Here is a 26,528-nt window from a genome sequence, read left to right on the forward strand (position 1 = left end):
AATAGAGATGACGAAGGTAATTTTTGTCTTTGAGGACTAAGAAAATTTTAGGTATCTGGGTCTCTACTAGTTTGTGAACAAGTACAAGAAACTGTTCTACTAGAGAAATATACAAGAAGCATTTGGGTGGAAGGAAGTGATCATCCTTACCTGAGGAGGTCAGGTGGTCAAGGAATGATTTATGAAGATTTTACTTGAGTCTTATAAGGAAGTTTACCAGACAAGAAAAGGCACATTTAGGGAAGAAGGCACAGGATTGTCTGAAGGCATAATAACAAACATGAATGCCTTCCAGAGTGGTTCCTGGGAGGCAGTTAACAAAATATGGAAGGACAGAAAAAAGTTACAAAGCCTTTTCCTCTAAGAACAGAGCCTGTGCTTTTCAAAGTTCCAAAGTTTCTGGACCTTCTTCCTCTCAAAGTACTCATTTCCCCAGTAAGGTATGACCTCCAAAGGGGCTTGACAGAATTAAAAACATCCAGTGACAAAATCAGGGAAGGGAAGACAAACATATTTATTCTACTCCAGTTTATTGGAGGACTTCAAACGTGTTCTGCACAGCATTCCCTGTTATTATCAGCACTGATGAGGGAAGAACGTGCCTTAACAGCAGTCCTGTCCCAAAGCTTGCCGATGGCTGCCACGAGGTTCCCTGTCAGTCCATGCAGTCTTCTTCATGGTTGTGTTATTGAGGCTTCTACCCTCGTAGTGACGGGTTCTGTAACACTAGATTCATTTTGTGCAGAGAAGAGGAAAGAACCTGATATACTCATTGTTCCTCAGGTAAGCCATGACTTAAATCCTACCTTAATATTTAACTATCTTTATTTTCTGATTAAAATAGAAAAAAGGGGGAGGGGGGCAAAGAAGCAATAGAAATCATACTGTGCTGATACAGAGACTTTAAAGTCTAGTCAGAGTTGAGACTCCTATTAAAGGTCTACTGATGTTTCACAGGAAATAACTACATGGGGTCAGAGCGTGACATACATGAGTTGAGTCTCATTATTAGTTTCAATAATGTAGGAAAACAATTCTCAACAAAACTGGAGTCCACACTTGTCAGGTATGCTGTGTTTGGTATGGGCAGGTAAAAGTCTGGAGAAATGGATTCTCTTCATGCCCTGTGGCAAGGAAAGAAGGCTCCTGGTTTGATGAAAAGAGCAGCTTCTGTTCCCAGGTGGTGTCTGCAGCTCACAGCTGAAGTTAGCAGTGGAATCGAGTGGAGAACTTGGGAGAAACGGGCACAGTCAGAGGCTGGTCACTTGACTTTACTTCCACACCCTGGTACTTGCGTATTGGATTTGCCTTGTGCACCTGCAGAGTGAGGAAAGATAAAGTTACCAGTGATAAGGATGTTACAGAACTATGCTTATAGTTGTTTTTATTTTTCCTTCTTGAGAAAATGCTTGTATAATCTTACAGATGCAAGGCAAAGAGGGGAAAAAAGAAGGCAACACAGCATAATGGAAAAGCACATGTGCTTTGGAGCCCAAGCAAGTTTTGTTCAGGTCCTGCTGGGTCTCTCAGCTTGCACTAAAGAACATCAAGTCTATCTCCAGCTTGGTTGTCTATTACTCAGGTGTTAACAGGGCTGCACACAATTGCAGCAGAGAAGAGATACCTGTTAAGAACCTGCCAGGGTACAATCTTAAGCTTACTCAGTCTTAATATTCACCAAAACCATGGACAAAAAACAAACAAACCAATAACCAGGAAGGGATGCTGGGAGAAGGCCATCTCCCCTCCTGGATAGTCTAAAATCAATCCTGAATTAAGTCAGGTTAGTCGAGAGAACATTGACTGAACTGTGCTTTAGGATGCTGACATCAGCCTATACTGAGAATCGCTGTAACACCTCTAAGATAAGCACAAACACAAGAGGCAGTACCAAGTGTTGAGAAAAAAACCAAAGAACTGGAAAAAAGGCTGGTTTTGTGTGTATTTCTAGAGCAGGGACTGTATGGTTTTTCATCCAATCAGCAAATGGCAGCTTAAATTTTGCCAAAGAACTAGTCCCTTTAATAACTTGTCCCTAGAGACTTCCTGAAGCCAAAGTCCTCTCTGCCAACAGCTGTATCAGCAGCTGGCCTAGCATTTTTAGGCAAAACCTCAACAACTTATATATTTCTATATTCTTCCTTTTATTAATCATATGAAGTTCCATCTGAAACCCTTCTTCCTCATTAATGCAGTGAATGCCGCTTGCTGCCCCTCCTAGTGAAAAAGTCCGGTGAATTAAGCTTTCTTTCTGAATAACTTAATATTTATTATTTTTTTTTTTTTAAATTTTTTTTTTTCAACGTTTATTTATTTTTGGGACAGAGAGAGACAGAGCATGAACGGGGGAGGGGCAGAGAGAGAGGGAGACACAGAATGGGAAACAGGCTCCAGGCTCTGAGCCATTAGCCCAGAGGCTGACGCGGGGCTCGAACCCACGGACCGCGAGATCGTGACCTGGCTGAAGTCGGACGCTTAACCGACTGCGCCACCCAGGTGCCCCAGAATAACTTAATATTTAAATCATTATGTTAGTGTTAGCATGGAGGGTCACATGGACCAACATGTGCTATGACCCCAAGGAATTTGAGTCCAGTATTAAGAGGAAAATGAAAATACAGTTGCCACATTATTCCCGTCCTTCCCTACCTATGTATTCTTGTCTAATTATAAAACCACATCGATTTTCTTAAGTCTAAAGGGAATAATAAAAATTAATAAATAGACAGTCCTAGAAATGCATCACTGTGCATGTTACACTACATGATATCCTCCTTATGAAGACCCTTGGAGGAAATTCTGTCTGAATTCAGTATCAAGAATAAACGTATTTTTTTAACAACTAGCACATTGTATCTCATGAACAGTGAGTTTTGTAACCAACAAGTTGGTTCCTAAAAAGGGCCAAAATTATGGCTCAAACTTCGATACATGGATCACAATGTGCACACCTTTAGCACTGTTCACATTACAACTTAGTCACCATTCTTTTGTGTGATTTCCTGCTTTCACTCTTCTTTTATGTATCCTTGTAGGCCACCCTAGATTCTTCCTGGAACAAGGCAAGGTACAGATAACACAAAACAGAGACAAATGTGGGTTAGTGAGTGCTCGTGCTGCTCAATTACCAGTTCTTTCCGTAGCCTGGCCAGCTCCTCCCTCTGCTGCTCTTCCTCCTGGTGCCTGGCCTCCTCCAACTGCTGGACTTTCTGAGCTTCTACCTCAGCCATTCTCTTCTCCAGCTCCTGCCGCTCCTTGGCTCTCTTCTCGGTGGCCAGCTGAAAAGGTTCCTGAACTAGAGAACCAGAAAGGCCCTCTGAGTACAGAAACAGAGAGAATATTGGTGCACAAGCAGAACCTGCATAAACTTAGCCTGCAAGGACGCAGCAAGTGGTACTGACATGCAAGGCAACAGAAAGGCTAAGCTCAAGGGAAGCCCTGTTAGCAGGAAGGTGGAGTAAACCACATATAAACAGTCCTAGAATCTGGAAAAAAGTCCTAACAGTTGGAAAACCTCTTGGAAACCACCTATTAGGAGAAAAGCAAGACTTATACAGATAAAACAGCTTGCTCAAAACTATATAGTGATTCTGAGACAGATGTAGGAGGAGAATCCAATTTTCTGACACCCTACCCAGTGCAAAGGAATTAAATGTTTTATATCTAAGGCTTGCTTCATGGTGAACTCCAGAAGGAAATCCTGGACCTTCCTCCCTCACTTACGACTCTTTGGATGAGTAAAGCCTATTGTAAAACAGTAGAGCTGCTGTTGAAAATGCCAGCTGCCTCTTCCCAGGCTCTTGTTCTATGAATTTGACCCCAATACATTCTGCAAACTCAACACAGCTGATGTGTTCAACAAAGACAAAAAAACTACTCTAAAAGGAGAACAACTAGATCCTCCACTAGGCAAAGGCTTCTGGTTGACACAGCTGATACTGACATAACTGAATCCCAACATCCTCCCTGGGAAGTCTGACAATTCTACCCCGATCCCCCAAGAGTACATATACTACTACCAGCAACGGATTTCTTCTCTTTCTTGGGAACAAAGGGCTCCTGGGAGATGACGGTGTTTGGACGAGCCTTGAAGCATGCTGCTTCTTTCTGCTGTTTCAGTTCTTCCTCCAGCTACAAGAGAGAGAGTCTATTAGATAAGCAACAACACAACTCTCCATGACTACCTCCGCAATGATTCAAGCATTAATGTTTCTAAACTGCTTCATCTAAATAAAGATAGCAGATGGCTTCATCCAAACCTGTTAAAACCCTCTTTATAGGGGTGCCTGGGTGGCTCAGTCAGTTGAGCGTCTCTTGATTTCGGCTCAGGTTATGATCTCACACTTCGTGAGATCAAGCCCTGTGTTGCGTTCGGCACTGGCAATGCGGAGCCTGCTTGGGATTCTCGCTCTCCCTCTCAAAATAAATAAATAAACTTTAAAAACAAAAAACAACCCTTTACAATGAGTTGATCAGACTAACAACCTCTGAATCCAATGAGAACTACAAAGTATCTTTAAGGTACTTTTAAGGCCTATCTGAACATCACAAAAATAAACATGTAGATATTATATACCCTTGGATGTGATCACCTATAAAGTATTCTTCCTTTCAACCCCCCGAAAGAATCTAACTAGAATTTAATCAAGCCTCTAGATCTAACTACTGATTTATAGGAAATACAGAAGAGGTGACTGCCCGGCTAGCTCAGTCGGTAGAGCATGAGACCCTTAATCTCAGAAGAGGGGCACTTGCGTGGCTCAGTCAGTTGAGTATCTGGCTCTTGATATCAGCTGAGGTCATGATCTCACAGTTCGTGGGATCGAGCCCTGAGTCAGGCTCTGTACTGACAGCATGGAGCCTACTTGGGATTCTCTCTCCCTCTCTGCACCTACTCCCCCCCACAACATAAATAAACTAGACAACAACAACAACAAAAGAAACATAGAAGATACAGGAACGTATTAAAGACCATCATGGGAATGCAATGACCAAAATCTGGATTGTGGAAAACTTATATGACAAATCCAGTTTATTCCACAAGTAATATATAAGTAGAGAAGCCTATAGAGAAAAAGGGATTTAGAGATTCATCAAACAAATCCATTATGTAGACCTTATTTGGACCCTGATTTGAACAATTCAACTGTCTAAAACAATTATGAGAGATGTGGGGTTATAAGAACACTATTTGTCACTATTAAGGGATTACTGTTAATCTTTTTAAAAATATACTTATGTTTGTAAAGATACACACTGAAGTATATTTACTTGCTGTTTGTGAATGAAATGCGGTGATACCTAGAATTGGCTTCAAATTAATCTTGTTGGTAGAAATACCCAGTGTAGAGGTAAGTAGGTAGAAATATAGATGAAATAAGATTTTCCATGTTTTGATCATTATAGAACCACACAACAGGTTCATGGAAGATCATTATGCTATTCTCTCTACTTCTGTGTATGTCTGAAAAACTTAAAAAAAAATTTTTTTTTATTATAGTAAATGCCACACACAGACATTTTGTGTCGTGGTCCTTGAAAGAGAGATTCACTACTACTTCCAAAACAACAGTCCTAAGTTTTCCAAGAGAACAACACCGACAAGGGACGTATGTGCAGTCATATAAGCAATCACATCTCTTGAGCTTCAAGAGGGGTGACTTCCTAAAAAGATTAGCCCAGAGATCCTTTTGGACAGAGTCCAGGATAAATCATGATATAAAAACAGTGACAAACTTAGGGATTCAGGGGAATTGTTTTCCAATAGGGCAGCATTAGATCCCAATTATAACAGCCAACAATCAATTAATTGTTTTTAATCACCTGCCATCTACAAAGAGCAAATAGCACACTATGTTGAGGAAACAGCATATCATATTAAGGATCTATTTTCACCATACCGATTGTTATCAAAGCACCAACAGAAAGGAGTGAACAAGTAGTGAACAAGTCTAATAGATGGAATAGAGGAGATCTTAAAGAAACTCCTGATGCAAAAAAAGCCTGATGGTTCTCACATTCTCCAGATGATCACTTGGAGCAGAGATCAGCAAACTTCAGCCTACAGGCTAAATCTAGTTTGTAACCGCTTTTTGTACAGCCCTTGAGCTAAGACTGGTTTTTACATTTTCAGAGGGTTGAGACAGGCAGACACACAGACAGACACACACACACACACACACACACACACACCATATGCAACCTACAACATCTAAAATATTCACTATCCGAATTTGGGGCACTTGGGTGGCTCAGCTGGTTAAAAGTCCAACTTTGCCTCAGGGAATGATCTCACGGTTCATGGGTTCAAGCCCTGCACCAAGTTCTGTGCTGACAGCTCAGAGTCTAGAGCCTGCTTTGGATTCTGTGCCTCCCTCTCTTTCTGCCCCTCTGTCTCTCGCACTCTATCTCTCTCTCACTCTCAAATATAAAGACACATTAAAAAAAAAAAATAATAATACTAAAAATAAAAAAGTATTTACTATCTGGTCTTTTACAGTAAAAGGCTACTGACCTCTGATTTAGAGTGAGAGCTCCTGAAATAATTCAGGATGTTAGCTCCCAAATGAATTTCAATGTAGTGGGTCTATGTATTCTAACCAACCAACAATGAAGCAATGAACATTTTGGCTGCTCTTCCCATCTCCCACCTGGTGCTTCCAAGTCTGTGCCTTCAGAGCACCTCTTCTGTCAGTCTCCAAGCAGAAAGGCTCAATCTGAGTTGTGTTCTTCACCTTCTTCTCTGGCAGGTTAATAGTGTCAAAATGAGGCAAAGGAAGTGCTTTGAACTTGGGCACCTAATAGAAAGGAAAACATAAGATTTAAAATCCTAAGGTCTCTTTAGCTAGAAAGCAAGAACTGCTCCAGAATATTTGAATGAATCTGAAAAATAGGAAAGGACGGTTTTCAAAGCAGTATGGTATGAACAGCAGAAAGAGTAATGGGCTCAAAAGAGCCCATTAGGGCTCTAGGTTATTCTAGAATAACCTAGGAGAACCTAGGTTATTCTCCTAATATTCTCCCAATAACTGGTAGCACAATCATGGGCAAGTCACTTAATCTCCTTGTGGCAGAAGGGTTATTAAAAACTTGCCCTATTTATACTTCATAAGGTTCTTAGAGGGATCAAAGGAAGTCAGTGATTTTATAGTTAAAAGTGCAACATAAAAGATTATCTTTGACAGATGAAAGGATAGTATTATGTTACTTGCAGAAAATGGAAACACCTACCTCCCCTTTCTGCAGTTCTTTTATTTTCTTCTCCTTCTGTAACTGACGTTCTTTGTCTCGAGAATCAAAAGAGAAAGGGCATATTTCCACAGTTCTTGCTTCTGGGATTTGGGGCTTAAAAGGTACCCCATAATGTGGCACAGGTTGAGCTCTTATCACCACCGGCTCCTCCTCTTCCTAAGGGAAAAACTAGTTTAGACACAAGCTCTCTCTCACCTCCTCAGAATACAGAGTCAGAAAACACTACATGAGAGAAGAGGCATTAATTAAGTCAAGTCACTCAACCCCCTAGGTTACCTCGCTTCTTTTTTTTCTTCATTTTTTTTTTTTTAACATTTATTTATTTTTGAGAGACAGAGAGAGGCAGAGCATGAGCGGGGGGGGGGGGGGAAGAGACACAGAATCCGAAGGAGGCTCCAGGCTCTGAGCTGTTTGTTAGCACAGAGCCCAACACAGGGCCCAAACTCACGAACCGCAAGACCATGACCTGAGCCGAAGTTGGACACTCAACCGACTGAGCCACCCAGTTGCCCCACCTCGCTTCCTTTCCTATCAAAGAGGGATAATACCTAAGTTACCTACCACTTCTCAGGGGTGAGACCGGTGTGGAAACATTTGATTAAGGACTAACACAATTACTATTCTTAAAGGATCTCACGTTTTTACAAAGGAAGGTTGTAAAAATGAAATGAGATCAAACAGCGTGAACAAAATGGAGAACAGAAGAGAGGTACTAACCAAGCATATACCTTGGCCTCTTCTTTGACCCAGCCTCCAGACTCCACTAAAACATGTGACTAGGAGTTAATGGTTGCCAAACCCAGAATAGGACCAAGTAAGTTGTTTGGGTTCAAGCTGGTAACATAAGATTACTGTGTATTTTAGTTTCAAATGAACCTATAAAAAGGCTTATGCTTGAGATCTGCTATAAAATTACCCTAACTCTGGATATTTATAGATAAAATGGGAGATGTAACAAGAAACTAGCCTGATCAATGACAGTTCACGTATTCCAATTTCATAAACCATCATCACCACACAGTAAGTAACCTTAACAACCTTTGGGTTGGTGGAGATTGGATAGGGCGGATGTAATTGCTTAGTGTGAATTTTAAAAGTCCCTCGCTGAATGGTGACAATAGCTCAGGCAAAATAAAATACAAGGCTTGGCAAATTTTGATTCAAGTTATGACAGGCTGATTTTCAATGCTATAGAAAAGGACAAGCCTCCAATAAGTTGCAACCAGTTACTACTGAAAGCCAGAAGATTCATACCCTTACCAACTACTTTGCTCTAGAGGGGGAGCAAAAAAGATGATCTGCCACTGTTAAAGACAACTCCAGATAAGAGTGACTGCTTTTGAATTCTATTAAGTTTAAGAAAGAGGAATGCTTAGATGGATGGTGCAGAAGGAAGAAAAACCCTCCATCCCAGGAGTCACCTCATCTTCTTTGGTGGGCATTCGGATCCTGTTCTTCAATGCAAAGGCTGGTGACTTGGGGACAGTGATTGGAAGTACTTTCTTTTCAGGAACACCCTGCAAGGAGTAAGCAATTCAATTAGACATCCCAGAATAATATCTACTAGGCTGTGTGAGAAGATTAAATCCCTTTCTTAAAGGGGAATTTATAGACCAGGAATCAAACAAAGGCTAGTATGATGCTGCTGTCTACCCAAGTAAGACAAAAGCATACTGGAACACAGTGGCACTCCAAAGGTGGCCTAAAATAATATAAAAAACATATTATACGTTATATAAAAAATATAATAATAAGAAAAATTTTTTAAATTCTTTTTTAAATTGTAGTAAAGCCACACAAAAGTATATCATACAGCCATGAAAAAGAAATAAATCTGTTCCTGACATATTACAGTGTTCATAATGTTGAGAAGAGAGGAGGGACAGCTTGCTGAAATAGAGAATATTATTTTTTTTAATATATTATTTTTTCTTTTAAAAATATATATAAGTTAAGCATAAAAAACAAAATCTGGGAAGAACAACTGTTAACTCACACATCTCTTTGAGAGTGGATTAAGAGAGGCAATGAATTTTCTATATTGCATAATTCTTTTTTTTTAATCCTTATTTATTTTCAAGAGAGACAGAGCATGAGCAGGGGAGCAACAGAGAGAGAGGGAGACACAGAACCTGAAGCAGATTCCAGGCTCTGAGCTGTCAGCACAGAGCCTGACACAGGACTGGAACTCACGGATTGCAAGACCATGACCTGAGCTGAAGTTGGACACTAAACTGACTATAAACCCCAATATTCCGTAATTCTAATATATTCAACTACTTTGAGGATTTTTCCCTTCAAGATTCCAAAACACTGCCAACATTTCAAGTCTTTGCACACTGAATTATATGTACCATACTTTGCACATCATTCAAAACTAACATGTTTTAAAATTTTGTTTTTTCAACGTTTATTTATTTTTGGGACAGAGAGAGACAGAGCATGAACGGGGGAGGGGCAGAGAGAGAGGGAGACACAGAATTGGAAACAGGCTCCAGACTCTGAGCCATCAGCCCAGAGCCTGACGCGGGGCTCGAACTCACGGACCGCAAGATCGTGACCTGGCTGAAGTCGGACGCTTAACCGACTGCGCCACCCAGGCGCCCCAAAACTAACATGTTTTAGAAAGTTGTTTCATAAGCATTTTCTAATTCTCACAGAATTTATACTCTATCGCAAATCTGGCAATTAATCCTAACTACAAAATGGTATCTCTTGGTCTCTTTTTTTAATGTTTATTTATTATTTTTTGAGAGAAAGAGAGAGAGAGAAAGCGAGCGCATGAGTGGGGAAGGGGCAGAGAGAAATCGGGACAGAGGATTTCTCCACGCTGCAGAGAGCCAATGTGGGTCTCAAACTCATGAATCATAATATCGTGACCCACGCTTCTCTCTTGGTCTTTTTTTTAATGAAGTGGCCTTTTAATGAAGACCAGATCAATTGAAAAAATAATCAAGGGGTGCCTGGGTAGCTCAACTGGTTAAGTGTCCGACTCTTGATTTTGGCTCAGGTTATGATCTCACGGTTGTGGGACTGAGCTCCATGTCAGGCTCTGCACTGAGCATGATGCCTATTTGGGATTCTCTCTCTCTCTGCGCACACCCTCACCCCCTACCCGCTGCTCACATGTGCCCATGTGTGCGCACTCTCTCTCTCTCAAAATAAACTTTAACAAAAAGAAAAAGCAAAACCATGCTCTTAAAAAAAAAAAAAAAGATCAAAACTGCAGCATTATATACAATAGCCAAACCATGGAAGCAGCCCAAGTGTCCACTGATAGTTAAATGGATAAAAAAGATGTGGCACACACACACAAATATTACTCAGCCATAAAAAAGAATGGTATCTTGCCATTTCCAACAACATGTATGGAGCTAGAGAGTATAACGCTAAGTGAAATAAGTCAGTCAGAGAAAGACAGATACCATATGATTTCACTCACATGTAGAATTTAAAAAACAAAACAAACAAGCAAAGGAAAAAAGAGAGAGAGAGGGACAAACCAAGAAAAAGACTTAACTATAGAGAATACACTGATGGTTACCAGAGGGAAAGAAGGTGGGGGGATGGGGGTTAAAGAGTACACTTACAATGATGAAAAAATGAAATGATTAAAAAAAATCAAAACCCTAAGCCATCCTCAATCAGTCCTTGTTACATTCACATGTGTATGTTGCCCCCCCCACCCCCCCCTACTCTGCTTCCTCTCCACCAGCCACACCACCTACTGCCTGTGCCACCCTACTAGCCTTGTAAGTCTTTCACCTTCTCATCTCACTCCTCTAATCCATCTTCTATATACAGTCACAATTATTTGTCTAAGACACATTGGATCAAGTAACTTCCTGACTTAAATTTCTTTAATGGCTCCTATGCTACCTATAACAGTATAACAAGTTCCTTGCCATGAAGTACAAGGCGCTTCACAATATGGTGCTCTGACTCCCCAGCCTTATCTCTCACCCTTCCCTACGGATTGCCCTCCAACCACTACAGGCAATTGCCAAAATGTTAATGCTGGTTCTCTCAACACCTTTGTGTTCTCTCTGAAATGCCCCAGCTGCTTGGAAACACCTAAGCTTTCTTTTCAAGCCTCCATGGAAGCACCTCCTCTTTTATAAAGGCTTTCAATTGATCTCTCCACTCCCAGAACCTATGAACTGACCTCTCTCTTTCCCTGTGTATGGTTCTATGACAATACATACGAAACTTCATAGCACTTGTGTGTTTAGATGTTCATCTGCTAGCCTTTGAGAGTGGGGACTATTATGCCATCAATCTCTAGTACCTAACAAAGATCATAGCAAGTATAAAGCAGTCAGTAAATGTTGAATAAATACAGTAAAAATGAAAACGGAATTTATACCTTGGACTCTACAACTCTTGGACTCAAAAAAATAAAATAAAATAAAATAAAATGAAACTCTTGGACTCTAATTTATAACTTGGGAAAGAGACTTCTTCTTAATCTCAACAATGCTGTAACTGCTCAAACCATGTTTGGAATGTCTTTCTTGGAATGGCCTTCACAGTCAGTTTTTAGGCAATGCGAGGTATACACCCAATCTTTTAAGCAAAACTTTCCACTCTATTATCTTGGACTATTTAGTTTTAGTTCCAAATTATTTAATACGCTCCTAAAAGCAAATTAATCTTTAAAATAAAAACACCTGCCATTGCTAAAGAGATCCAAAAGACTATGAGCCACAAGCTTCAAGCTTTCCCAAAAAAGCTTTGCACAGTATCAATCACTGGAAAGAATGTATACCCTGCCAAGGTGACTATTGTAAAGAGAATGCTCATTCTGCTGTAGAAGTTCTGTTTTCTAAAGAAAGCCGGGATCACTAGCACAGTGAAATCTCATTTAGCAGAACTTGTAATCATAGTGACAAAAGTCTGCGAAATGGGTTTTCAAATAATGCTTACTGTAAAACAACAGCAAAAGCCTATTGTTCTATACTGCCCTGGACAGGTGGCCACCAGCCTCTCTTACTTGAACACACCCAGGGTATGTGGGAGCGGGAAGAATGTGAAGGAAGGAGCCAGAGGTTGGTTCTAGCCCAGTTCTGATTCCAACTGCATAACCCAGGGCACACGAGATAGCCTTCTAGGCCTTGGGTTGCTTTTTTTTTTCTTTTCATAACATAAAGTAATAGAAATAAATACCTGAGAATTCATTTAGTTCTAAAATAATCCCTCTTTTCCTTCCCCCCACCCTTTCCATCCACCCAGCAGAGATGTGCATTTTATTTTCTTTTTAATTTTTTTTAAACATTTATTATTGAGAGACAGAGAGGCACAGAGCATGAGCAGGGGAGGGGCAGAGAGAGGGGAGACACAGAATCCGAAGCAGGCTCCAGGCTCTGAGCTGTCAGCACAGGGGCTCGAACTCACAAACTGCGAGATCATGACCTGAGCCGAAGTAGGTCGCTTAACCAACTGAGCCACCCAGGCGCCCCCAAAGATGTGCATTTTAAAAGAAGAGCAATGGAAATCTCTTACAAATAAGCCTCGAAAGAGGTATTTATGAGTGGGCTCAATCCTCATTAATTGGGGGAGAGGAAAGGATGATTTGTGGATATCAACTGTGCAACAAATACCCACCCACACCCCATCTCCACTGCAATCAATGCCAACCAACTGGGGGCTCAATCAGAAATAAACATATATTGGGTTTCTAAAAACAACAGTCGTCTTATTTTGCTATTTAAAAAAATTTTTGTAATGTTTATTTATTTTGAGAGAGAGGGAGAGAGAGAATGCATGCAAGCATGGGAGGGGCAGAGAGACAGGGAGAGAGAGAATCCCAAGCAGGTTCTGTGCTGTTAGCACAGAGCCCGATGCAGGGCTCAAACTCACAAAGCATGAGATCATGACCTGAGCCAAAATCAAGAGTCAGAGGCTTAACCGAGTGAGCCACCCAGGCACCCCTTGTTTTACTATTTTAAGTTTTCCTAGTTGTAAGCTCCTTGAGGGCAGGGATGTCCTCATGCACATCCCTTTGCATTCTCCACAGTACCTACGAGAAGTAGTAATTGTTCGATGAACATATGTTGATTGAACTGTGAAAGCTTTGAGGATGTGTGCTATGTTTTTCCCATCTTTGAATTCCCAGAATATAGACTGGTGCATTTCAGCTCTTACTCTTACTCAGTTATCCAACATTGGATGCTACGTGCAGGGGATACAAAAATGAACAAGACAGACATACACAGTCCCTGTTCTCAGGGAGCTCACGTTCTCATGGAGGAAAGAGACAATGAAAAAGTAACAAATCAGGTATTCCCTGATTTTCACAAGTGCTCTGAGGAAATCTGGCAGAATGTGGAGCTAAAGGATAACAGGGGAAGCTCCTAACAGGAAGCTCTGGGAAGGTACTGTAAAGTGATATGTGTTAGAAGTACGCAATGTGAGTAGGCAGAAGGCGCATTTAGGAAAAGCAGCCCAGGATAGGGGAGCAGGTATTAGGGGTGAGCACTTCTCCCTATGGCAGGATATGGCCCCAAATGCCCTGCCACAAGAGCAGTTAGGAAATTACTATGAAGCAATATTATCTCAGGGAGTATGGGGGGGGGGGGGGGGTAAAAAAAAAAAAAAAAGCCTGCTGGTCTCCCCAAGTCATCCCTAAAATATCACTGCTAAAATTATTCCCTGGCCTCACCGACACCACATCCACCTCTGTGGTGCCCCGGTTCCCCACTAGATGTCGGCACCAAGTTCACATTTCACACCCTTGAGCTCAAGGTTTTCATCACTCCACCTCTGCCCCAAGAGCCCTTTTTTCATCTCTGCCTCACAGCCCACTGCTGCCCAAGCCCATCTCTCATCAGCCCCATTGTCTCCTTGCCACCTATCAACCACAAGTTTAAGAGCACAAGAAACACCGTAAGGACACATAAAAAGAGCTTCAGCACTAGAGGGGCAAGGATGAAGAACAGTGGTGAACAGACCAGATGAATTTGGGCTCTGGGAAGCAGGCTCTTCTGTTCTGAGAGTCCAGAAGTAGAAGTTAAGGGACCTAATCTCAATTCTACCAGCAACTTTTAAAAATGATCCTATGGGCAAGCTACATTCCCCTTTCAAAGCCTCTCTTTCTAAAAAATGAAGAGGGTGAAAGAATACACCTAATGCTTCCTATGCTTTGCTTCTCTAGAAACCAAGAGTTGAAGTGCCATCACTGGAACCTTTAGAAGGGAGAGTTGCAAATGGCCAGTATCAAACTCAAACACTGAGTTTGCCAAAATAAATGATGGTAGAATAAGAAAGTGCGGTAGAATAAGAAAGTATTCAAGGAGATGGTGGGTTCAGATCCTGGCTCTGCATACTAGATACCTCCTATTGTCTCTTCCTCATCTGAAAAACAGGAATAAAGATAAAACCTGCCTCTTAAGAATTGTTGCAAGAAGACAACAATCTACATAAAACGCTCGGCATGAGGAGAGCATGTGAGAAAATGACAGTTATTACTATTAACAACATAACTGCTTACTGTGTGTCAGACACTAATTTCTCACTGGGGCTCTCTCTAATCTATGCTGCACATAACAAATCAAAACTCCAGGGGTGGGGCCCAGGAATCTGTTTATGTAATAAGATCCCCAGAGGATTCTGAGAACCAGCTGGATTTGGCAAACACTTCCCTGGAGCGTACCACATCAATTCAGTTGCATCTTACTTACCTAGTGCTTTGCTGATATGTTTATCCAGAATTCTCAACAAGGCATAAACTAGTACAAGGCTACTCTAAGATCTCACTTAACTAAATCTTACCGAACTCCAGGCACCCTTCCCCACATACAAGTTCACCCTAGCATGTCCAAAGTGCAACAAAACTGCCAGCCCAATTTCCTAAATCAGGGTTTCTAAAATCAAAGTTCAGGTAAGACAGATATCATGGAAGAGGATGTTAAGTGGGATGCAGACTATTTTTTTTTTTTAAGAGTCACATATTTCCCAAGACCTTTCTATTTAAAAAGGTACCTTCTATTTTAATACAAGAGTACAGACCCTGAAACCATATACCTAGAATCTATCCAGCTCTGCCACTGGCTAGTTAGTGATCTTGGGAAAGTTATTTAACTATTATATTTCCTAACCATAAAACAGACTGATAATAGGACCTATAGTGTTTACCTCAAGAGTTATTATGAGAATTAAGTTACTATATAAATTATGAGAATTAAGTAAGTTATTATATAAATTGAGGAGCGTAGAATAAAACTTGGCATATAATAAGCTTCATATATTAGCTGTTAGTATTATTATTCATGGCAAAAAGTACTGGTTTTCCATTTACATAATGATTTATATGCTCCCTTTAAAATTACTTTAGGGGCGTCTGGGTAGCTCAGTCGGTTAAGTATCTGACTCTTGATTTCAGCTCAGGTCATGATCTCATGGTCCGTGAGATTGAGCCCTGGTCGATCTGCTGACAGCACAGAGCCTGCTTGGGATTTTCTCTCTCTCAAAAACAAATAAATAAACATTGAAAAAAAAATAAAATTACTTTAAAAATTAGTCAATTTTAAGAATATATAAAGTCAATACTGGTAATATGAGATACAAGGATATAGTAAAAATCAGAAGGGTAAAAGTGAATTAAATAAAAATCAAAGCTTTGTAGCAGGGGGGAAAGCCAGGAGCTTAAAGAAAAAGATGTTACTAAAAGCAAGGTACTAAATGCATGTTACAAAAGCCTTGAAGAAGTAACTTCTCTTCTCTGGGCCTTGATTTTCTAGTGTGTAAAATGAAAACATTGAACCCTTCTGCTAGGCTCTAGGATTCTGAAGTTTGCATATAACCTACATTTCCCTTGTTACATTCACAGCATTTTCCTCAGTGGGTAATGACAAAGGGCAAATGACAGCATAGGACTTGGAGAATGATCACTTGTGTGGGAAGAGGTTTCTTAGAAGTTTGTGCAACAGAGTTTGGCCTATAGTACTTGTGCATCAAGGAAAGAAAAGGAAAAGGAAAAAGCATTGTGAATAGAAAAGAGGTCTCATATGCAGTAAGCCATAAAGGTGGGAAGAGGGGAAGAACTATTTCTAAGCATTACTGTGCTTTCTTAAAGCCTGGAAAATATAACTTTGGATTGCTTCTGACTTAGTGCTAAGAAAATAGAATAAATAGAAGTGCCTGGCTAGCTCAGTCAGAGCAGCATGTGACTCTTGATCTTGGGGTTGTGAGTTTTTTTTAAAAAAATTTTTTTTTTTTTCAACGTTTATTTAATTTTGGGACAGAGAGAGACAGAGCATGAACGGGGGAGGGGCAGAGAGAGAGGGAGACACAGAATCGGAAACAGGCTCCAGGCTCTGAGCCATCAGCCCAGAGCCCGACGCGGGGCTCGAACTCACGGACCGCAAGATCGTGACCTGGCTGAAGTCGGACGCTTAACCGACTGCGCCACCCAGGAGCCCCATTGGGGTTGTGAGTTTAAGCACTGTGATGGGTGTAGAGATTACTAAGAAATAAAATATTAAAAAAAAAAAAAAAACACAACAAAACTAAGTACACGAACCAAGGTAATAATATATTTTGAGGCAGTTTCACTTAAAACCATGGTGACTCAAAAGGGCAAGCAAAAAGAAAGAAAACAGAAAAAGAGAGTTCTTAGTACCTGGATATAAGTCAGTCCAATACAGGAAGAAGGTGTTTCCCTACCTGCACAGAACTATATCTAAAAACCATCTTTGCACTTATGTAGATGCACCCTATTATTGATTCTTTGTGGCATCTCTTCCTAATTGTATGTTTCCCCTAAATTCCTGACTATATGCCCACCATCACATTATAACCCACTTCTCTAATCTCATTTCCAGTTGCTCCTCTTGATATACTGTACTTCTTTTCTGTAGCTTAAATGAGCCACCCACCTGCTTCCCAGTAGCTACCCTGTGTTTTCTACCTTTAGGCTTTTACGTTACTTCCACTGCCTGGAATGCTCTGCCAGTCCATTTCACTTGCATTTCTACGAGTCCAAAATCTACCATACAATGGAGAGGCAATATAACGAAGTATTAAGATCATGAACTCTGGAGCAGAGTGCCTGAGTTCTTATCTTTGCTCCACCATTCACTAGCTGAATGGCCTAGGAATGCCACTTAACCTCTCTGTGCCTCAACTGCCTCATCTGAAACCAGTGGTAATTACAGTAAATCACCTGAAGGCATTGTGGTTAAAATGAATGGGTTAATACACAGAAGGGGCTTAGAGGAGCGTTTAGCACATAGTGAAAGCGTCAGCTATTATGAGAGTGACAACACATGATGAGGACGATGTGAAGACTCAGGTCATATGCTCTGTCCTCCACAGAGCATTCCCTGAACCTCCTGTCTGGAAGAAATCATTATCTCCTTTGAGTTCCTACAGTACTATTAACTGTCACCGCTCTTAGAATACTTCTAATTTTATATTATTTATACATGTTGTCTCCCTTACTTGACTTTAAGTTTCCTGAGAGCAAAATCCACCTCTGACTTGTCTCTTATCACCTACAGTTCCTAATACAATGCCCTGATCATAGTATCTACTCAAACATTTGTGAACAGGGAGATATTTGGTCATGAGAAGGATATTTCTACCAGCATACAGGGCCTTAACCATTCTTACCACAACATCTTCCAAGATTTTAGTAGGGCAAGGTCTAGAATGAAATTCAAAGTGTTCATCCTCAGATTTCTTCTTGGACTCCCGCTCCTGGATTCTTTTCTCAATTTCCAAATCAAAGCCAATAGGCTGAGTGGGTGGCTTCACAGGTGGTTTCTTGGGCAAGATGGGCCCACCTTCAAGAATTCTGGGATCAAGTTCCCGTGCTTTGAATTTGTATCTGTAGATAAGAGTTTAAATGACACCACACAAAAAAATTTTTTAATAAAATAAAAATTACACAAACAACAAAGCAGGTCTAAAACAGAAAAATAATTATTATGATTACCCAAGCACAGCAAAATTTTGACTCATTCCATAGCCATTGTCTCTCCCTCCAGAACAAAGAATAAAGGAGCCAGTCCTAACACTCTTACCACTTTAAAGACTGGGATTTCTCTTCCCAGAGGAAGCTGCCCCTCCTCAAAAGAAGTACAAAAAGGAATGAAAGAAGGATACAGGAGACAAACTCCAGTGCTAACCACACTTTGTTCCAGTTTCCTCCACCAATAATAGCTGTAATGAGCCCTTGGGTAGCCATAAAGGGTGGGATCTACCTCAACTAAGTTCAGAGGACACTCCTTAGTTGGAATCCTGAGTAAGTTTGCCTACCCCCTTCGTTTTTACCACTTTATATTCCAGGATATCTGCATATTCCCACTTCTCTCTCTTTTTTTTTAATATTTTATTTTTAAGTAAACTCTACATTCAGCATGGGACTCATACAACCCTGTGATCAAAAGTCCCATGCTCTACCAACTAAGCCAGCCAGGTGCCCCCCACCCCCCCCTCTACCCTTCTAATTTTTTAATCACAGAGGCAGGGGCACAGACTACAGAGCCTATAACTCAAATGCCATAAATTCCCATGACAAGAAAAACAGCAACTATCCCCATTATAGAACTGAAAAGACAGCAGCCAAGGGCGCCTGGGTGGCTCAATCGGTTAAGCATCTGACTCTTAGTTTTGGCTCAGGTCATGATTTCATGGTTGGTGAGTTCAAGCCCCACATCAGGCTCTGCGCTGACAGCATGGAGCCTGCTTGGGATTCTCTCCCTCCCTCTCTCTCTCTGGCCCTCCCCTACTTGCACTCTCTCTCTCTCAAAATAAATAAATAAAACTAAAAAAACCCCAAAACGTACATATATATGTACATATATACGCACATATATATGATTGAAAAGAAAGCAGGCAGATTCTTGGAACTCTTCCTCAAATACTGCCAGTTGGACTTACTGTTGCAGTTTCTCAAGCTCCTCAGCCTCCTGATCCGCTGCACTTTTGCAGGTCACTGGCCTTGTGCGCTGTTTGGTTTGCAGCACAGGAGTCTGTGGGTCTCTGGATATCTTGACCACAGCAGACTTGGAGGGTAACAGAGCTGTAAACCAAGATCACAGACATTCACCTAGCTCCCAAGACTCCCAGCACACTATAGGTGCTGACTCAGCTAGGCAGCCCAGAGATGACAAATCAGAGTGGCTGCCCTCCACACTCAGCTCAGCTCATGTCAGTCAACCTGACAAACATGCAGCCCCTTCTTCCCTGTCACTCTTTACTGAGGGGTATGATGAAGGTAGTCTTTGATTAAACTCTACTATCATCTTCTGAACATAAAATCCATTTGTGTCTGATGGATTCCTTATCACTGCACAGGCATGTACTGCCTTTCTATTCACAATGCCAACTATTTTGCTTATTACTGACACATAAGACTTTTGTTTATTCCAGCTTTAAAATAAGGCCTTTCTAAAGATCAAGTAATGACTCCCAATTTTGTGAATTTCCTAAATGCGTCTACATCAAAACATCACGACCTGTTCAAAGAAAGTCAAATAGAGAAAGTAAAAAGACTATGTCAAAGCATCAATCTTAAGACCATCACTACCATTCATAGACAATATTGATTACCTGACCAGAGGCAACCTTGGTTGCATAGAATGAGTCCTCTAATTTAGATCTGGCCACATAACAGCAGGAGATACAAACCAAATCTATTAATTTTAGAAATAAGTCAGCCTTCAAGTATACGTATAACAATTATTTATAACTACATAAAGTTTTAAATAATCATTGCAGAAAATACACCATCCACAAAAATAAACTCAAAATAGATTAAGGACCTAAATGTGAGATCTGAAATCATAAAAGTCCTAGAAAAGAGCACAAACAGTAATTTCTCTGACATTGGCCGCAGCAACATTTTTCTAAATATGCCTGCCAAGGCAAGGGAAATACAAGCAAAAATAAACTACTGGGACTATGTCAAAGTAAAAAGCTTTTGCATAGCAAAGGAAACAACAAAACTAAAAGACAACCTATGAAGGGGAAAAGATACTTGCAAACAACATATCCAATTAAGGGTTAGTATCCAAAATACATAAAGAACTTATACAACTCAACACCAACACCAAAAAAACACACACAAAACAAACAAACAAACCCACAAAAACCCAATAATCTAAAAATGGGCAAAAGACATGAGCAGACATTTCTCCACAAAAGACATACAGATGGCCAAGGGACACATGAAAAGATGTGCATCACTCATCATCAGGAAAACGCAAATCAAAAAACTACAATGAGAGATCACCTTACACCTGTCAGAATGGCTAAATCAAAAACATAAGAAACACAAGTGTTAGCAAGGATGTGGAGAAAAAGGAACCCTCGTGCACTGTTGGTAGGAATGCAAACTAATAGAGCCACTGTGGAAAACAGTACAGAGGGTCATCAAAAAATTAAAAATAGAACTACCATGTGATCCAGTAATTCCACTACTGGGTATTTACCCAAAGAAGACAAAAACACTAATTTGAAAAGATATATGCACCCCTATGTTTAATGTAGCATTATTTACAATACCAAATTATGGAAGCAGCCCAAGGTGTCCACTGATAGATGAATGGATATATATATGTGACAGAATATTACTCAGCCATAAAAAAGAATGAAATCTTGCCATTTGCAACAACATGGTTGGATCTAGAGAATATAATGCTAAATGAAATAAATCAAAGACAAATACCATTTGATTTCACTCCTATATGGAATTTAAAAACATAAAACAAAGGAAAAAAGAGACAAACCAAAAAACAGATTCTTAACTATAGAGAAAAAAAAATGATGGTTACCTGGGGGGAGGTGGGTGGGAAATGGGTGAAATAGGTGAAGGGAGTTAAGAGTATACTTATCATGATGAGCACTGAGGAATGTATAGAATTGCTGAATCACTGTAACTGAAACTAATACAACACCATATGTTAACCATACTGGAATTAAAAAAAATTTTTTTTAATTGCAGGAAATAATTTTTTTTCTATTTGCCAGGACCAAGATTCTAAAAGCAGGGCATATCAGACTCTAGAAATCATATATTATTTGGAAAGTCATGTTTAATATTTAAATTTCCATTAGGATAAAAAAAAGACATTTCACTATTTTTGTAATCTAAAATTTGACAAATGACCCCTGGAATATAATAACAATATTAATGCTGTACTTAAAGAAGCTTGCCTGGCTGCACTAAACAATGCCAATGCAAGGGCAGAAAACACTGAGACCTTCAAAGGCAAAACAACAAAATCCTGCTTTATCCAGAATGCTAGTCCTACATTCTAGACAACTATTTTACGTGACTTCCATTTCTCAAACTTCTCTACTTTCCTTCTTGCAGTAATTATTTTCATAAAGACAAAAGCTAAGAGATTAGAATCCTCTCATGTGTTCATCCCAAACCTACAAACCCTCTGGCATTTGCACCCATTCTTCTCTCTCCTACCCTCCCTTCAAAGAACAAGCACTCCACCTGAGCTAAGTATCCCTCCTCCACCTGCTGGCACAGGGTCAATCACTGGTTATCTCCTTTCTGCCCTGGTTCTTCAACTTTTTTCACTGCCAGGGACTTCTCAGCTTACAGACATGCTCTACCTATCTCCCACGTCTCTTCACTCTTGTGTGTCCCTCTACATTCGTTACACTTACCATAATCTATAGTGCTCTGTTTCTCACTGAATTAGAAACTTAATGTTGAGCAGCACCAAGTCCATTTTGTTCACTGCTATAACTCCTACACTTCTATATCTGGTTTATAGTGGTGAAATTTGTTGAATGGTTGAACAAAAAGCACACGACCCTGAATGAATGGAATGCTTCCATTTTCTATAGTTAAGTAGCCGCACCAATACACCCTGACAAGTGGCAAAGGTATAATACCTGGCCAATTATTGACCAGGAGGATCAAGGTGGTTGATGTATATAAGTAGACAGATAGCCAGAGCGGGGAGTACAAAGATGCTCAACTGTGCACTTCTTGTCTGCATGTAGGCATATGCCATACTTTAGTTCAAAAGCTAGGATTTCAACTAAAGGCAAATTTATGTAAGCAAATGAAATCCTAGGGGAGGCTCCAACCAGCTATAATGTTGATATGAAACTTACTATCATCCTTCTTGCTCCTCAAGTGATATCTGTTAGGGGTTCGTTTATGAAAGGCTTCAACCTGCTGTGCGAGGGGCACGTACGTAGAAGTTGTTTCATCAAATGTTCTTTTCTTTCCTTGGGACAGGTTGAATGGCTTAATAATGGTGCACCCCTTAGTCACTCGAGCCTGTAAAGAAAGTTGGTCCTCAAATGAAGTGTTTTGGAAGAGCTCAGATCTACCATAAGCCGCATATTCAACACAGAGGATCAAAAGAAAAAAGGACTGTGGTAAAGTCAAGATTATTATGGGGCGCCTGGGTGGCTCAGTTGGTTAAGTGTCCGACTTCAGCTCAGGTCGTGATCTCCCAGTTCATGAGTTCAAGCCCCCCATCGGGCTCTGTGCTGACAGCTCAGAGCCTGAAGCCTGCTTTGGATTCTGTGCCTCCCTCTCTCTGCTCTGCCCCTGCTCATGCTCTCTCACTCTCTCTCTCAGAAATAAAGAAATGTTAAAAAAAATTTTTTTTTTTTTTAAATAAAAAGTCAAGATTATTATTCCTAAATTTGTCAGTCCTTGAGCAAAGGTTAAAACTAGTCTGTTCCCACCTTTTAAAAAAGGGAGAAAGGGGCTGGGGGGGGGGGGGGGGCGCCTGGGGAGCTTAGCTGGTTAAGTGTCCAACTCTTGATTTCAGCTCAGGTCGTATCTCACAGTTTGTGGGTTTGAGCCATGTGGCTCAAAGCCACGTTCATGGGTTCTGCGCTGACAGCATGAGCCTGCTTAGGATTCTCTGTCTCCCTCTCTTTCTTCCCCTCTCCTGCTTAAGCACCTGTGCATGCTCACTCTCTTCTCTCAAAAACAAACATTAAAAAGAAGGGAGAAAGGATCTAGGGCTTAACAAATTATCTGTTCTGTAACAGTTAATAAGGTGATTTTTTTTCTCCAAGCATGTCAGTGTTTTGAAGCCAGCAAGAACAAGTTTTCTGAAAATTAGAAGGGAAAAAAAGCTGCAAAGGTTTCCCCTCACCCTTAATCCCATTAAGAAAAAATTGATTTGGGTTCTGGGTCTGGATCAGGTCAGGCAACTGCCTGAATCAGAATCTCTGCAGACATCCTCCCCAAAACTGAGTGATGAAGGAGTCTAGTCCTTGGATGATTAACTTTCATAAAATTAGTCTCTGATTAGAAACAAAACTCTTTAAGGACCTACATCTCAAAGGAAGAAGCACAACACCAGGGTTTAAGACTGCAAAGAACTGACTTCAACAAGTAATGATGCTTACTGCAAATGCAAGAAGAAATTCTTAGTATTAGAATTTTTAGGGATGCCTGGGTGGTGCAGTCAGTTAAGTGTCCATCTCTTGATCTTGGCTTAAGTCATGATCTCTCGGTTCATGAGTTCAAGCCCCGCATCCCCACATCAGTTCCTGTATTGATGGTGCAGAGCCTGCTTGGGATTCTGTCTCTCCTTCTCTTTGCCTCTCCCCTGCTTGTGTGCCCTCTCTCTCTCTCTCTCTCAAATAAATAAAACTTACAAAAAATATTTTTTAGAATTTTTAAGTAGGATTCTTATCATTTTGTTAGATTTGAATGGTCTGCCCCAACCCCATTTCTTCCATAAGCCCTGTCATATATTGCACAAAACTTTGTAAACACAAGATTTTTTCAAGAATTTTGTAAGAGCACAAGCTGTAGCAAGCTGGCACCTACAATTTGCCACACAGAATTCTAAGTGCTTTATGTACATTCTTTTTCTATTTTTTTTTTATGTTTATTTTTGAGAGAGGCACAGAGTATGAGCAGGGGAGGGGCAGAGGGAGGGAGACACAGAATTTGAAACAGGCTACAGCTCTGAGCTGTCAGCACAGAGCCTGACGCAGTCTCAAACTCACAAACCGTGAGATCATGACCTGAGCTGAAGTCAGATGCTTAACCACCCATGCACTCCGCTTTCTTTCTTTTTTTTTTTTTAAGTTTATTTAACTATTTTGAGAGACAGAGAGAAAAAGTGCATGTGTGCACAAGTGGGGAAGGGGCAGAGAGAGAGAGGGAGAAAGAGTATCTCAAGCAGTTTCCGCACTGTCAGGCAGAGCTTGGTGAGGGGTTCAATCTCACAAATGTGAGATCATGACCTGTTCCAAGATCAAGAGTCAGATGCTTAAATGACTGAGTTACCAGGAGCTCCATATGTACATCCTTAATTCAGTTTTCACAGCAACTTAAGATGCTTCCCAGAGAGGCCGCATGACTTCTCCAAGATCACATAGCTAATGGGGCAAAGTGAGGGTTTAGAGCTACCTTAACTCAAAAACACGCTTCTCTCAATTATAGTGACCACAAGTAGTGCACCCGAAATCCTCCCTGAATTAGTAACAAGAATATCCATTTAGCCCATCAACTTACAGGAGACGGAGGATGCTTTCGCAGTTCAGATGTAAAATTCACTTCCTTATATTCCTCCTGGTTCTTAGGATGTTGTTTGATTCGCTCGTCTGTGCGGAAGTGAAAGTCAACTGATTTGGTTACCTGGCTCACTGATTTCTTCACAGGTTGCCCTGAATAAGAAGCAGAGTAAAACACACAGGTAACACTAAGAATAGAGAATATCAGTAAATCCCCTTTATCCAGTCCTTTTGATATTTCTATCATCATGGATCTTAATATTGTTCACTCTCTACACATAGCCCCAAATTTGAATCAGTGCTCAAGGACACTACTTACTATATGTACCTTATTCATTGAGCACTACTGGTGTGAGGACCTCTGGTCAGAGGCAAACTGCAAAGAGGTAGAACAGGGAAGAAGAATCCCATCTCCTAGGTGTAGTTATAGCTCTGGACACACAGTAACTGGAATACTTTTGACAAGAAAGGCTATGAGTTGTCTTAAAAAGCACACTTAACATGTCTATGAAGGAAATCCTATAAACTCCAGGGGTGCTTTTTCAACTCAGTATTCAGGGCTTTATAGCTTTGACTCCACCAATAATAACTCTATGTATGCCAGAGCAAAGCAGAACTCTGACCCTTTCGCTCCCTCAGTCCTACTTGTCCTCTGTAGCTACAAGTGGATTCGCTCAGCTGTCTTTTCCTCTGTCTAAAATTAAAATGGGAAAACAACAATAAAAAACTGGCATGCCCAATGGCTTTATCTTCTGTCTCAATTGTAATTCCTTCTTTTTCTAACACAAAGAAAAAGAATTAGAAAGGAAAAGGAGAGAGGAATCAGTTATCCTTGAAGAAATGAGGGAAGTTTTCATGGAAAAGGGCCTCAAAAGATGGGTGTGAGTTCTATAGTTAGAGACAGAGAGCAACAGTGCGCTCTAAGAAAGGTCTGGTGTATATATATAATACCCCCCCCCCCATTTTTTTTTAAGTAACCTCTATGCCCAATATGGGGGCTTGAACTCACGATCCTGAGACCAAGAGTCACATGCTCTGTCAAGTGAGCCAGCCAGGCGCCCTAGTCTGGTGTATATAAAACGTTCTAGGAACAATCATTGGGATATAAAGAATATCCATGTCCAGCTTTCTAACAAACATACCTTTTTCTACTGGCTACTAACCAATAAAGACTTTTATCCTTTAGAGACTTCAAAAACCCTACCAAGATTATGGGAAGGACCCCTCATAAATCAGAATCAACCAGAGCCAAACTGACCTATTCCTGCAAGAGCAAGTTTCTTGAATTCTTCATTCTTTTTCCGCATCTCCATCACCTCCTGTTGCATTTTCATTCTCTTCTCCAACTCTTGCTCCTCAGTACTTTTTAGAATCTTTTGCCTAAAGGGAAAATCAGTAAAGGAGGTAAGAGAGGAGAGAAGAGGCTCCTGATTCAAAACAGTCTAAAGGTATTACAGACAAGATTTTTAACCTGTGATAAAATAATCATCAAAGCCAAAAAGGATTATCTGATAAATCGATACTGACTTAATTATGTAACGGTATGAAAAAAAACAAAAAAAACAAAAAAACCAAGATGCACAAGTTATAACGATATTGAAAATTTTTCAAAAAGAAAGTTAAAATTGACTATAGGAGATATTACAAAAGACATAAATTTGACTATACAATGATCAGCTTTTAGGCCACAAGAAAAAGTAGGATTAAAATACCAGTAGAATGGGGAAAATATTTGCAAGAAATATGACAAAAGACTAACATATGTAAAATATACACTGTGATGGAGAAGAGAGACTTAGGAGTGAAACCAGCTA

The 26,528-nt window shown here is 40.4% G+C and overlaps 1 protein-coding gene across 9 annotated transcripts in view; it reads right to left on the reverse strand.

Annotated features, from left to right (window-relative positions):
* Positions 1-495: 495 nt before the first annotated feature.
* Positions 496-26,528, reverse strand: part of TPX2 (TPX2 microtubule nucleation factor) — a 58,062-nt gene continuing 32,029 nt past the window's right edge. For 7 of the 9 annotated variants that reach the window (XM_043602633.1, XM_043602630.1, XM_043602631.1 and 4 more), the window contains 11 exons: positions 25,973-26,094; positions 24,716-24,867; positions 22,336-22,504; positions 19,135-19,276; positions 17,863-18,079; positions 8,673-8,768; positions 7,231-7,407; positions 6,651-6,797; positions 4,020-4,131; positions 3,129-3,316; positions 496-1,317 (listed from right to left, as the gene is read on the reverse strand). In XM_043602633.1, the coding sequence (XP_043458568.1) occupies positions 1,207-1,317; positions 3,129-3,316; positions 4,020-4,131; positions 6,651-6,797; positions 7,231-7,407; positions 8,673-8,768; positions 17,863-18,079; positions 19,135-19,276; positions 22,336-22,504; positions 24,716-24,867; positions 25,973-26,094 (1,633 nt within the window). In that variant the 3' untranslated portion in view covers positions 496-1,206. The remainder of the gene's footprint in view (positions 1,318-3,128; positions 3,317-4,019; positions 4,132-6,650; positions 6,798-7,230; positions 7,408-8,672; positions 8,769-17,862; positions 18,080-19,134; positions 19,277-22,335; positions 22,505-24,715; positions 24,868-25,972; positions 26,095-26,528) is intronic. The other 2 variants (XM_043602636.1, XM_043602629.1) reach the window with 1 other exon arrangement.

This window comes from Prionailurus bengalensis, chromosome A3 (assembly GCF_016509475.1).
Source record: "Prionailurus bengalensis isolate Pbe53 chromosome A3, Fcat_Pben_1.1_paternal_pri, whole genome shotgun sequence".
NCBI classification, from domain to species: domain Eukaryota; kingdom Metazoa; phylum Chordata; class Mammalia; order Carnivora; family Felidae; genus Prionailurus; species Prionailurus bengalensis.